This window comes from Zalophus californianus, chromosome 16 (genome assembly GCF_009762305.2).
Source record: "Zalophus californianus isolate mZalCal1 chromosome 16, mZalCal1.pri.v2, whole genome shotgun sequence".
NCBI lineage: Eukaryota > Metazoa > Chordata > Mammalia > Carnivora > Otariidae > Zalophus > Zalophus californianus.
The window spans coordinates 14,315,729-14,328,863 of record NC_045610.1 but is presented as its reverse complement, the minus strand read 5'-3'; the positions used below and the strand labels follow the sequence as shown (position 1 = coordinate 14,328,863).

General features: G+C 53.7%; 1 protein-coding gene across 5 annotated transcripts in view; it reads left to right on the top strand.

The window, feature by feature from the left end:
• Positions 1-13,135, top strand: part of RAP1GAP2 (RAP1 GTPase activating protein 2) — a 245,405-nt gene that overhangs the window by 27,660 nt on the left and 204,610 nt on the right. For 2 of the 5 annotated variants that reach the window (XM_027625987.2, XM_027625990.2), the window contains one exon: positions 12,473-12,508. In XM_027625987.2, coding sequence (XP_027481788.1) covers positions 12,473-12,508 — 36 coding nt within the window. Of the gene's footprint in view, positions 1-8,684; positions 8,900-12,472; positions 12,509-13,135 lie in introns of those variants that run through there. The other 3 variants (XM_027625988.2, XM_027625986.2, XM_027625991.2) reach the window with 3 other exon arrangements.

Below are 13,135 nucleotides of genomic sequence, written 5' to 3'. Positions count from 1 at the left end.
CGGGGGCCCAGGAAGAATCTCAGTTTGCTTGAGCCCAGCCTGGAGCTAGCTCACATCTAATGCTGCCCTCATTCTCTATAGGAAGGGCAGACATATTAAAGGCCCGGCCTCTGGGTTTGAATTCTGCCTCCGCCACCTACCCGCCCTGTGACCTTGGGCAAGTTCCTTCTCTATGGCTCCATTTCCTCACCGGGAGAGAGGACGTGGTTGTGGCAAGGATTAAATAAAGTAAAAAGTATGACGTAACTGTTTCATGGGAGATTCTCGAGACATGAGTGCTGGTATTCTTTATAGATGAAAAAAACGGCGGCGGAGGGCAATGAAGTGGTTTCTCCTCAGCGGTATTTAACGTCAGAACCAGGGCCGGAACCTGTGTGTTCTGACACCAGGTGGTTGTTCCTTATCTCCTGCAAGACCTAGGATTCCTCCAGCCCCCAATCCCTTATGCCGGGGGGGGGGGGGGGGGGGGGGGGGGGAGGGGCGGAGTGGCTGTCATCCGAGAAATACAAGCAGGACGCCCCCTTTTCTTTCTTGCACTACCCAAACTTGCCTGCAGAGGGTGCCGATGCCCACACCAGCCCATTCAGGAGAGGCTCTGCAGGTGTAGGGGAGGGTTGGGAGTGACCCAGCTGAATGGAGGGAGAGTGGAAAAACTGGCTCTGTGATCTCCTTTAGTGAGATCTCCCTCAGACAGCTCCTAGTGCCCAAGACTTCCTGCGGATAGTTCCAGGGCCACTAAAGATAATGGGGGCATTGTAGTGGGTTTCCTTCCAGTGTTTTTAATGGGGCCGGAGTCATCAGGGGAGTTTGTTAAGCCTGCAGATTCCCTGGCCCCATCCCAGAACGATGGAATCAGGATTTTAGCAGTCCCACTGGCTAACACACCTATAGGTCTATGCCGGGCACCCCTCTGAAGGCTTCATGCATAGTAACTCATGTACCCCTCCCAATGGTCTTCTGAGGTAGGTACTATTGTTATCCCCATTATATAGATGGGGAGTCTGGTCTGAGACACACAGAAGTTGAGGGTCACACTGCTGGTAAGCAGCAGGGCTGGGGTTTGAACCCGTGTTATTCTAAGCCCCAGGTGACTCTCGTGCCCAGTGCATTTGAAAACCACTAATTTATAACCCTGGCCTGTCCCCTTTCTTGCCTCCTTTTGCCTCCTTTTATTTGTCATTATTTTAAGTAGCGTTTATTGTGCTTTTCTAATTATAGATGTAAGGCATGCTTATTTCAGAAAACAGAAAATTCAGAAAAGCGCTAAGAGGAAATAAAAATCATGATCCTTAATCTCACCCCCTGAACGATATGGCACCCAACATAATATTTAGCCTGTTTTATTCCATTCAGAAATATACTGTAACTGCTTCCCCCCGTCATTACATGTATTTCTACACCTACTTTATATTGGCTGGAATGGACTCAGTTGTTAGGAGGTACGATCTTTCTTGAACCTACCCTGTCGGTAATTTAGGTCATTCCCATAGTTTCATAGTTATGACAGCAATGTGCCGGAGACCCTCAAAAGTACAACTTGGCACACAGCTCTGATTTTTTTTCTCCTTGGGATGGTGTGGAATTGGGAGCAGAATTGCAAGGTCAAAAAGGAGGCATATTGGGACACCTGGCTGGCTCAGTCGGTTAAGCATCTGCTTTTGGCTCAGGTCATGATCCCAGGGTCCCGCATTGGGCTCCTTGCTCAGCGGGGAGCCTGCTTCTCCCTCTGCTGCTCCCCCTGCTTGTGTGCTCTCTCTCTCTGACAAATAAATAAAATCTAAAAAAAAAAAGATTAAAAAAACAAAACCCCAAAAAACATGTGTATGAAAAAACAAACCTCTTTATTAAAGCTTAATATATATACAGAAAAGTGCACAGATTTTAAGTGTATGGGTGAATTTCCATAAACTTGATACACCCATGTAAAACCAACACCCAGATCCAAATTTCCTCCAGCAAAGTTGTATGTTGGTCTCCTTTGAGTTTTCTTAAGATTAAGGCACAGATTCTTTGCTTAAAAGAAGAGTGGTTGGAAGAACCATCTGGAGTTAGGCAGTGAAAGAGAGATCCTGGTCTGCCCTTTCTGGGGCAAGACAGACTTCCCTTCAGAGTAGAAGAGGTAGTTGCTTGCAGGACTGGGATCAGTGTCTGTCTGAGCTCCAAACAGTTTAAGAAAGTTTTAAAGAAATGAGCCTTTGTAGCTGCTACTGTTTCTGCTTGCTTTTGCTTATTTTTTTTTCAAAACAAACCATTTGTATATTTAACATTTTTTTCTTTAAAGTATAACATGTTCATGGCAAAAAACCCCCAAGAAAACAAAAAAACAAAAAACAGGCAGCACAAAAGGATATAAAATGAAAAGTCCCTTCCCCCCAAATTTCCAGTTCTGGTCCCATTCTTCAGAGGTAACTAGTCTCGGACCGTTGCTTATGTTGCATTCCAGAAATTATCTAGGCATGTGTAAGAATTTACATATTTATTTAAGGGGCGCCTGGATGGCTCAGTTGGTTGAGCGTCCAACTTTTGATTTTGGCTCAGGTCATGATATCAGGGTGGTGGGGTCAGGTTCCTGCTGGGCGTGGAGCCTGCTTAAGATTCTCTCTTTGCCTCACCCCTTCCCTCTCCCTCTCTAAAAAAAAAAAAAAAGAATTTATGTATTTAAACTAATGAGATCCTACTATATGAGCTGTTTTTTTTTTTTTAATTGAGTTCTTGGGTTATCTTTATATAGCAACACATATAAATTCTGCCTCCTTTTCAGTGGCTCCATAGTATTCCATCCTTTTTTTTATGATTTTATTTATTTATTTGACCGAGAGAGAGCACAAAGCAGGGGGAGCAGCGGAGGGAGAGGGAGAAGCAGGCTCCCCACTGAGCAAGGAGCTGACATGGGGCTCGATCCCAGGACCCTGAGATCATGACCTGAGCTAAAGGCAGATGCTTAACCTACTGAGCCATCCAGGCGCCCCCATAGTATTCCATCTTATACTTGTTTTCCAGTATAGTTAAATGATGGTCATTTAGGTTATTTTTTGTATTTGCTGTTTCAAACAATGGTATAATTAACATCTATATGCATAGATCTTGTCAACTTGTATGACAAGTGGAATAAATCTCTAAAGACAAAACTGTTGGCACGAAGTGTCTTAAAATTTTGATAGATATTTCCAAATATCTACACTAATGATGGGAGTCCTGTTTCCTTATAGCCTCATACCACTGTCAAGGTTTCTTTTAACTTTTACTGTTTGATGGGTAAAAGTGATACCGTGTTATTATTTAAGCAGTTTTATTTATTTGTCTATTTGTTTATGTATTTTTAAAAAGATTTTATTTATTTGAGAGGGAGAGGGTGAGCGAGAGAGAGCGATCACGAGCAGGAGGAGGGGCAGAGGGAGAAGCAGACTCCTGGCTGAGCAGGGAGCCCGATGCGGGACTCGATCCCAGGACCCTGGGATCATGACCTGAGCTGAAGGCAGATGCTTAACTGACTGAGCCACCCGGGCGCCCTGTTTAAACAGTTTTAGGTTGTGGTTCGTTTGACAGTGATTTAGTCCATAGCATGTGTTGCTGGCAGCTCTCTTGGTAGACTGGCTGCACTGAGCCTGTCAGAATAAACCGTGCAGTCATGGGTCGGGAGTCCGGTTTTCACTCACATTGCTCTTGCATATTTTCATCATCGTCTTGCTTTTCAGAACTTGTGCAATGGGAAATTCAGTCTGGCCCTTGAGATAGCACGTGTGGGGAAGTGATCAGTGCACCCTAAATCACAGTGCAGATCTTAGACGTCATTTTTTCTCGATCCCAAAGCGTGGATTTCTAACTGATGGGTGTTTGCTGGCTCTGAATGCCATTGCACCCTGTTTTCCTGGAGATCAGAGTGTCCTTCTCTGCCACTGTCCTTTGTCCTCACTTGACTTATGAAGGAAGCAGGGGTGAATCTCGCCTCCCCTTTAAGGAAAGGTCAGCGGAGGCCCCAAAGAAGTATGTGACCTGCTCAAGGTGGTTCAGCGGGCAAGGCGGGAGGAGAGCTGAGCCCCCGCTGGTCGCTACCGGTGCCGGCTCCTGCGGTGTGGAGCAGGGGAGGATCTTGGCCAAATGATCTAGCGCCTGCTTCTCCAGGGGCCTCTGCTTTCTGAGCTTCCCATCGCTGCTCGTCCCCATGCCTGGGAAAGGAGCTTGTCTCCTCTTTCAGCTCCCACTAGTGGTTGTGAGGACAGAGCTGCAAGCAGGGGAAACCACATGGTCGCTCTCTTCCCTCCTGCCCCCCCAGGGCCTGCACACATGGTGCAGGGGCTGTTGGCAGGTGCTTGGACTGCTTCCTCCGCTGATCCCAGCTGGCGTTCTCAGCTCCTCATTCCGCTAAAGCCCAGAGAGCTGGTGGCTCCCCTGGAGTTCTGTCCTGGGCTCGGGGCTCTGGCTGGAACTTGTCCCTCTGCTGGACCAGGAACACCCACAGGTGTGTGTGTGACTTGGTGTGTGATTTGGTGACCCCAAGCTGGCTCTGTGGAAGGGGCAAGGACCAACCTCAGGACAGAAAGAGCCCGCCTCACCTGGTGTTAGAAGGACTCGGGCACTTGCTTTTTCTGACTTCACCCTTGTTTTCTCTTAGCTGTTGAGCTGGGCTTTGCTTCCAGGTCTTTAATTTCCCTGTCTGTAAAATGGGCACTGCATGAACTGGGCCCTTGTGTAGGTTGCAGAGTTAATGGGGCAGGTTTGATCTGGTGGTCAGCACTTGCCGATGCAGATCATCATATAGAACACTGACTGATGCCTCGGTCTCTGGCGTCCGACCTAACTTGGCCACCGTTGTGCTGGGCAAATTTTGTCAAGTTCCTTGAACTTTCTGTGCCTCAGTGTCCTCATCTATAAAATAGGGGTAACAATGGTATTATCTCAGAGGTGGTTCTGAGACTGAGAGGAGCTAAGCAGTTAGGTCAGCGCTGCTCATAGTAAACTCCCAGATACAGGCGTTGCCCTTGGCACCCCCCCCCCCCCCCGCCCCATCCCCATGGCCTGTCCTTGTCTCTGTTCTGACAGCTTGGCCATCTGAGTCAGTGGAGGTCTGGGAGGAAGCGGGGCTGTGCTTGGTGGGGGTAGGAGGGCTGGCCTGGCTCACAGCGTGCTTCTCTTTTCTCTGACTCATGGTCTTTCCCAGAGAGCACGCAGACCCCTTGCCACCCCCCCCATACAGAAGAGGAACTGAGGGGTCGGAGCAGGGGTGACAGGAAGTTGGGCAGGACAAGGGGAGGGGGCAGAATTGTAAGAGATACTAGTTATAACAGCTCCCATAATAGTGCGGGAGCCCTGTGCTGAGTGTTTACATTCATTTATAATCTGGTGAGCTTGGTGGCAGTCACCATATTACAGAGGAGGAAACCGAGGCCTCCGGGGGTAGGTTACTTGTTGGAGGTCACACAGCTCTAAAGCTCAGGAGACTGGAACTGAGGAAGGGAGAGTGGAAGATGCTCTAGATTGGCTCTCACCTCCCTCTAGAGCTCAGAGAGTAAAGTATAAGCCATGTGGGAACCTCCCTTCTCTCTCTGCAGGCCCTTACTCTGAGGAGAGAGGAGGGCATGGGTCCGCCTGGACTCTCCAAGGTTCCCGGATCTGAGCAGCTTCCAGGACGTCCAGGGTGCTGTGAGTTCTGTGTTCTTTACTGCTGATGCCGCCAGGCCATCGCCGCTCCTTGGCCAACGGTCTGAGTTGCATAACTCCTTGTCTTTTGTGGTTACCATGCAAGAGACCAGAACCCCAGGTGGGAGAATCCAGCCTCCAGGTGGCAGCAGCTGAGGCCTTGAAATGTCTGGTCGCTGGGCCGCCCTGCTGACCTCCAGATGCTTCGGCCTGGGCCTGCATCCCTCTTGGGCTGTGGCCTCTCACCTAGTGTCCACCCGGGTATCTCTGTCGGCTGTGAGGTCCTGCGTGAGAGCATCTCTCAGCTGCTTCTTCCCCTAGAATATGATGATGGGTAACGTGAAAACATGGTCACGTGTGTGGACAGATAAGACTAGATGACAGGTGGTTGGAAGTGCCCCAGCTTGTGGGGGTAACCCCACTTCATTCTCTCCCACATGAAAGACGGCAGATGGTGCTCCAGTGATGGGTTCACCAGGAACTCCCTCTCATTGATAAAAAAGTAAGTAATTTGCAACAGGATTTGTGCTATTAGTAACCTGCATGGTGCCCAGGCCCGGGCTCTCACCTGGTTCTCTCTGTGCCCGGAGCAGTGCTGGGCCTAGAACTGGAGTTGGTGCGGGGAGGGACAGGCTGAGCGGCCCGCCGGCTTTTCTCACCTGTACTCCTGCACCCACCGAGCTCTTGATCTTAGTTGGAACTTCCTCAGTGGAGAGTGAGAGGAATCCTACTGGCTTTAGGAATAATGGGATATATCCCTGCCTCTTATAGGCCCAGGGGTGGACTGGCTCCAGGAGTTTTGATGATGTCCCAGAGACCTGCTCTTTCTCCTGTTCCCGCCCCTGCTCTCCTCTGTTCTGTACGTCCATCTTGTGGTTTAGCAGCCTAGGCAGGAGAGAGGGTGTGCTCTGGGAGTGAGGTCCACGGAGTTCTGCCCACTTCCGAGTGAGTCACTGCAGCCAGCAAGGTGGGCACCCTGGTTAGTCAGGCTGGCCAGGTGCTCCCTCTGGGGGTGCATGGAGCACAGAGCTGTTTTACCCAGAGGGAGGCCAAATGGACGCAGGGCAGGCAGGACCCCAGGCATCCATGCTATCTGCTGAGCATCTTCTGGGTGTGGGGTGGGTGCAGTGTGGGGAGAGGTCTGGGTGTGGAGCAGACATCTAGCGGGAAGCCAGTAGTCTGATGCAACCCCAGAGGGTGGGCCACACCATCCTTCCTTTCCTGGTGAAGGTGGGGGCGGAGGATGCGGCCGAACTGAGGGCCACCAGGCTTCTGCTGAGAGGCCGCTGCCTTAGAGGAAAGGACCCCACGCTTGGCACTCATAGACCGGAACTGGGCCGGGCCCTGAAGCTGCTCCTGCGGCCCATCTCGGGAGCCACCTGCCACCCATGTGGCCTTCCCTGCTATGGAGGAGTCCAGAAAATAGAAATGCCTGTGCCCAGTTTATGAAGACCTGAGGTATAAGCTCTCCCTGGAGTTCCCCAGTGGCTACCCTTACAACGCGCCCATGGTGAAGTTCCTCACACCCTGCTACCACCCCATCGTAGACACCCAGGGGAACATCTGCCTGGACATCCTGAAAGACAAGTGGTCTGCCCTGTATGATGTCAGGACCATCCTGCTGTCCATCCAGAGCCTGCTAGGAGAACCAAACATTGATAGTCCTTTGAACACATGCTGCCGAGCTCTGGAAAAACCCCACAGCCTTTAAGAAGTATCTGCAAGAAACCTACTCAAAGCAGGTCTCCAGCCAAGATCCCTGACTGTCCAGCCTCTCTCTTTGTGCTGTCTTTTTATTTTCTCCTTAGATAGTCTTTCTCTTCATTTCTGTCTAGGACTCTGTATCTTAAGCTGTGGTGTCATCTTTGTTTTGTTTGTTTTTTAAGTTCTCTGGTTGAGCCCTTGTGATGAGTATATTAAATAAATACATTGGGTTTTTTAAAAAAAATGCCTGTGCCCTTTGCCCATGACCTGGGGTAGGCCCCACCCATCTGACACCCAGAGTGGCAGTGGGCCCTGAACAGGAAGCTGTGGGGAGGGTGGGTCAGTGAGAAAAGCCACGGCAACTGTATTTCCCTTTCTCCGCTGCTTGAGGGCAGGGTGCAGGCCCGGTGCCCCACCTGTGGTCCCCTGCACCCTAGCCCGTCCTGGCGCATGTGCCACATCCTTCCTTGGGCTGTCATTAGTGAGCACCTGCTGTGTGCCTGGCACGGTTAGCATAGGTGCATGCAGAGCTGAGGGCTAGCCTTGACTTCCAGTGGGAAAGAAACACCCTCGCACCCGTGGGCTACCCACCTGCCCCCACTCTTGCCAGCATGAAGGGTGGTCCTGCTGACCTCTGTCTGGACACTCGAGGGTGTCTGTGCCTCTGCATGTATACGTGTGAATGCACCTGTGGGCATGTGTGCTGCCCGAATGTGTGTCTGGGTGTGTGCACGTGGGTCTGTATCCCTGCGTGAGCCTGTGTCTCATGGGGAGTTACAGAGACACAAGATCTACGTGCAGGTGTCTCCGTCGAGGTCTGTATGAACTTGCATGGGAGTGTGCAGTGCGTGTGCACTTGTGCATGGGTGTCTAAGGACACTTGTGTGAGCACACCTATGTGCACCTGTGGATCCTGTGCGTGTATACATATGCACGTGTGTGTGCCCCTGTGAGTGCATGTGTACTCATGCCCACGAGTGTGCAGGTGTGGGGCTGGTTCGTCTGGTGTGTGCTGAGCCCTGGTGGAGCAGGAAGGCAGAGGTCCTGTCTTGGGCAGCCCTAGGGAGTGGGTGTGAAGGGCGTGTCTGCAAGGCTCCTGAACCTTCCAGGAGGCTCTTTCCCTCACAGGCACATTGGTGTGTGCCTGTGCCTCACGGTCCTGTGGGTTCTGGGAGGCCGGGGCTGTGTGGGACTGAGCTGCCAACTCGGGCTGTGGTGCAATCTGCCAGCCGAGCCCCTTCCGGAGCTGCGGGTTCCTCTGGGCGTAGGGAAGCTGCCCTCTGAGAACTCCCCTGCTGGCAGTCTGGGGGCCTCCGGGAGGGCAAGACACACTACCCAGCCCTGCAGCCTCACCCACAGGAAGTGCTGGGGTTGGGGGGCAGGCAATGGGGGAGGGACCGCGCTGGGTGTCCCACGCTATGCCTGTGGCCCCACTGACCCGGCTGCGCCGCCACGGCGCTTTGGCCAACAGCCCCGGGAACATCGCTGGGACCTGGGGCCTGGCGGCTACAACCATGTTTCGCAGGAAGCGCAGTGTCTCCTTTGGGGGCTTCGGATGGTAGGTGATGAGGGAGGGCAGCTGAAGGGATGGGAGTGAACCTAGCCGGGAAGCCCTGCGTCTGCTGTGGCCGCCGTGGGAGCGGAGGGCTCGGGCTATGCCGGAGGCCTGGGGGGTGGGGGGCATTTCCCATGCTGCGGCTGGATGGAGATGGAGGGGCTACCAGATGCCAAGCTTTTCCTCACTGTCCCTGTAGTAGGATCCAGTGAGCAAGCCTGTGTGGCTGGGGTTGAATGTGTGTGTCTTGTCATGTGTTCCCGTGTGTGTAGTGCGTCTGTGATGATTGTGGCTGCGTGTGTGGGGGGCATGTCTGCAGCTGCCCATCTGGGCGCCTGTGTACATACGAGGTATGTGGCCGGCTGCATAGGTGTGTTAGGCATGTGACTACGTGTGCGTTTTTGAGCAGGTGTCTGCACTCCTGGTCTTCCATAGCTTTGTGTGCTCTTGTCCTTGTGTGTGTGACTTTGTGATGGGGGCGTCTATGGCCCACTGGAGCTTTGGGCTGCCTCCGCTGGGGGGTGAGCTGTGAGGGGAGGGGCAGGCCTGTCTGCAGAGGTGCCCCCCTCCCCAGCAGCCCATCCCGGCTCTGTCTGAGCCTGATCTGCTGGCTTTGTGCTCCAGCCTCTTGCCTGGGCCTCCAGGCCACTTTTGCCACTAAGCTTCTGTGAGGACAAGGGAGAGGTGCTTCCCTCCCCAGGGCACCAGAAAATGGGGAGACCGAGGTCAAAGACTTGTCTTCGGTTACCAGCTGCTGACAGCTTCCCCTCAGCTGGGGAACAGGGTCTAGCGGTTTTCATGATCGGTTTCCTTTCAGCTTCTGGGCCTGGGGCGTTGTCAGAGAAAAGGTTCCCACCGCCGCAGGGAGGTGGCTGGGGGAGCCCTGGTGTGGAGGCTCGTGGGCTGACTGGTGGGCACCCAGGCAAGGGAAAGAGGGAGGGGCCGCAGGGGCCTGGAGGAGGTGGGCTCTGTCTGCTCCTCTGGCTAGTTACGCTTCTGCCTGTGTGCAGCCGTTGACTTCCCTTTCCCTTCTCTCTGCAGGCACTTTGCCTTCCATCCTCTGGCAGGAAGGAGTTGTGGGTGCTGCATGTTTGGCAGTTGGGGAGAGTGGGGATGAGATGGTGCTAGGGCTGGCACAGTGTGGCCTGGTGCCTGCTCACGGGCCCTCCCTGACGCCCACCCCGGGCCAAGGGATTGCTGTGCTGAGCGTGGGCTCTGGGTTCGAATCCGGTCAGGCTGGCTGGGATTGCTACAGGGCAGGGCTCGGCTGAGAGAGGGTTTCCCCTAAGAGCCACACTCCTCTGGGAGCCGGCGGGGGGGGGGTGGTGGTGGCTGGGGGACTGTGTGTGGCACATTGCGCATGCTCAGTCCATGCTTATGGAATGACTGAGTGTCCACGACAGGCATTTGGTTAGGGGCTCATTGAGCTTGAGGGGATGGCAGGGCTTCCTGGTGGGGTTGGAGGGTTAGAGTAGGCATCATCTGGAGATGGCTGTCAGCTGGGAGGGTTGGAGACTAAAGTGCAGATTCCTAGAGCCCTGGTCCACTCCAGATGGTGACCAGAATCTCAGGGCCTGGTATTCTAGAAGCTCCATTGATGCCAGGGTGGAGAACCAGTAGCATTAGGGATAGACACGTGAGGAGAGGGAATGGGGTGGGGCAGGCGGGCAGTGGGGAGGAGAGAGAAGGCGCCAGGGAGAACCTAGGGAGTTTGGCTTTCGAAAGTGAAAAGCCCAGTGTCTCCGGCTGCCTGCCGCTCTTGTCTCTGGTCTCAGTCCTGCCGAGGCCGTTGGCCCCGCCCTCCCAGGGCCACACCCCAGTGTGGGACCCTGCGGACAGACTGCTGGCTAGTGTGGGTGGGTGCTGGGCCAGAGACTGCTGTGACCCACAGTGCCACCCAGTGGTGCAGTGGTTGGTTGGGAGGGCGCCGCACCAGGAGTCCCGCTTCTAAGCGCTGGCTCCACCTTGACTCATTGAGAAATTCAGATAGGATACTTCCCCTCTCTGGGTCTCAGTTTCCCCATGGGAAAGTGGGGGATTTCCACCTTATCTACAACGTACGGATGTTGTAAGAATTAAAAGAGATTCCTTGAGAAAATATAAAATGTAAGGGCTTGTTGTTAGGTAGCTCTGGTCTACAAATATTGCAGCAGAATGTGGGGATCTGCCCCCTGGATTCACCCTACCCCTATCTGGTGGGCTGAATGGGAGAGGAAGAATATCTGCATGCCAGAGGGATTGGGGGGCCCCATGAGACCCTTGGGGACCAGTTGTGGAGGCTCCATGAAAGGGGCCCAGGATGCAGTGGGGAAGCTGGGAGGGACCTGGGTCGGGAGCCTTGGGGTGTGGCTTGTTTTGCCGCTGAGCACTGAGATCAGAAGGCGTGGGGAGTTTACTCAGAGTGAAAGGATCCCATCTCCCAGCTCAAGGGCTCGGTGCTGACCTGTGATTGCTCGGCCAGCTCTGTGTCCTCCACGCGTGGCCCCTGACACTGCTCCCATCCGGGGTTGCCCCATAGGAAGCCTGTGGCAAAGCTGAGAGGGGGTGGCTCCTGGAGGGGGTGGCTGGAGGGGGGTGGCTGAAAGCATCCTGGACGTGGCACTGATGGTCATGCTGACGTGGTGGTGGTGACACGGGGGGGGGGTGGTGGTGATGCCGAAGGTGATGAAACGGGGTGGTGGGGATATGGATGGTGATGGAGACAAGGTGGTGTTGATGACATGGGGCTGGTGGTGACACTGGTGGGGGTGATACTGGTGTTCGTGACCCCTAAGCAAGAGGAGACACTGACAGTGGGAATCTCGCCCACTTTCTGTCTCTAGAGAGAGGAAGGGGCCCCTTTTACCAGCCATAAGGGCTGGCATATGCAGAGGGTAAAAATAGAAGTGTAGCAGCCCTGCCGTGTCTTCCAGCAAGGGTGGGTGCAGGCTGGGGTGGAGGGGCTGGGGGCCATACAGTCTGCCGTAAATGTGATCTTCTCTGCTCTGAGTTCCATGCCTGACATCCCACTTGCCCATGCACCCTGGAGCCTGCTGTTGGGTTCTGTCTCAGTTGTGGGGTCTGTCTCCTCGTGTAGATTGGCAGCTCCTGGAACGGGGCCGGGGCGGGGCAGGGGGTCCCTGGTGCTGGCAACTTTCCAAAGTGGAAGCCCAGGGAGTATCACTGTATTGAATGTCTAGCTGCCAGTGACTGATGGAGCCGGCTCGCAGAGCTCTCTTGTGGAGGGGGGGTAAGGAAGGGAAATGCTGTCTACACGTGCTTGTGATCTCGGGGTGTGGAGTCAGAACCTGGATTCAGACTGGGCCAGTGATGTGATCCTTCTGAGCCTCCGTTTCCTCATCTCTAAAATGGGAGGAATAGCAGGACCTGCCTCCTAGGGTTATGTGTGGCTCCAGCCCTCCCAGAGCTCACAGCCCTCCTTCCTGGGCTGGAGGAGAGCTCCCCTCTGTAGCGGCTGTCCCCTGCAGGGCCCTGTTGGCTTGGTGGTCTGGACTGGCCAAGGGACCTCCCCTGCAGATGCTAGGTGGGAGCCTTCAGCCTTAGCACTGACCAAAGCCTTTGCTTTTCTTTTGGCAGGATCGACAAGACCATGCTGGCGAGCCTAAAGGTCAAGTAAGTAGCCACTTGCTGTTATGCAGTGATTGGGGCTGATGGTAGGCCAGCGCTCCTCTGAGGCCCCCATTTCCCCCTGAATTGTGGGAGACATGAATGGGGCTGTTGCGTTTGTCAGATTCTCCATCTCAGTCTTAGGGGCTTTGGATTAGAGAGGTTGGACCAGGCTCTTGATTCCTGGGGCATTTGGAGAAAGACAAGTGCTGGAATGGAAACAGCAGGTGTCACATGGATGGCAATGTGTTTAGCAGTGTCTTTTAGGCCATAACTTGGGGGTGTAAGAAAAATAATTATGTTTCCTATCATCTTGATTTTTACGTGAAGCCCCAGTTCCATCAGGCTTTCTGACATTCCTACTTACCTGGAAAATTGTGCCACATAGTTCTAGAACCTCATAAAACACTCCAGAGCGTGCACATGCATGTGTGTATGCGCATGCGTGTGCTGGTGCACATACGTGTGGTCAGTTGGTCATTGAGTCATCTGTTATCAGACACGTCATCCTGTGAGCCCAGCCTGGGGCTCCCTGAAGCTTCCGCACCAGATCTGGGGTCTGGGAATTGTCTGTCGTGCTTGGCCATATGTCTGCTCATCTGTCTGGGAAGCCCTGAGCAGACACACCTCTCT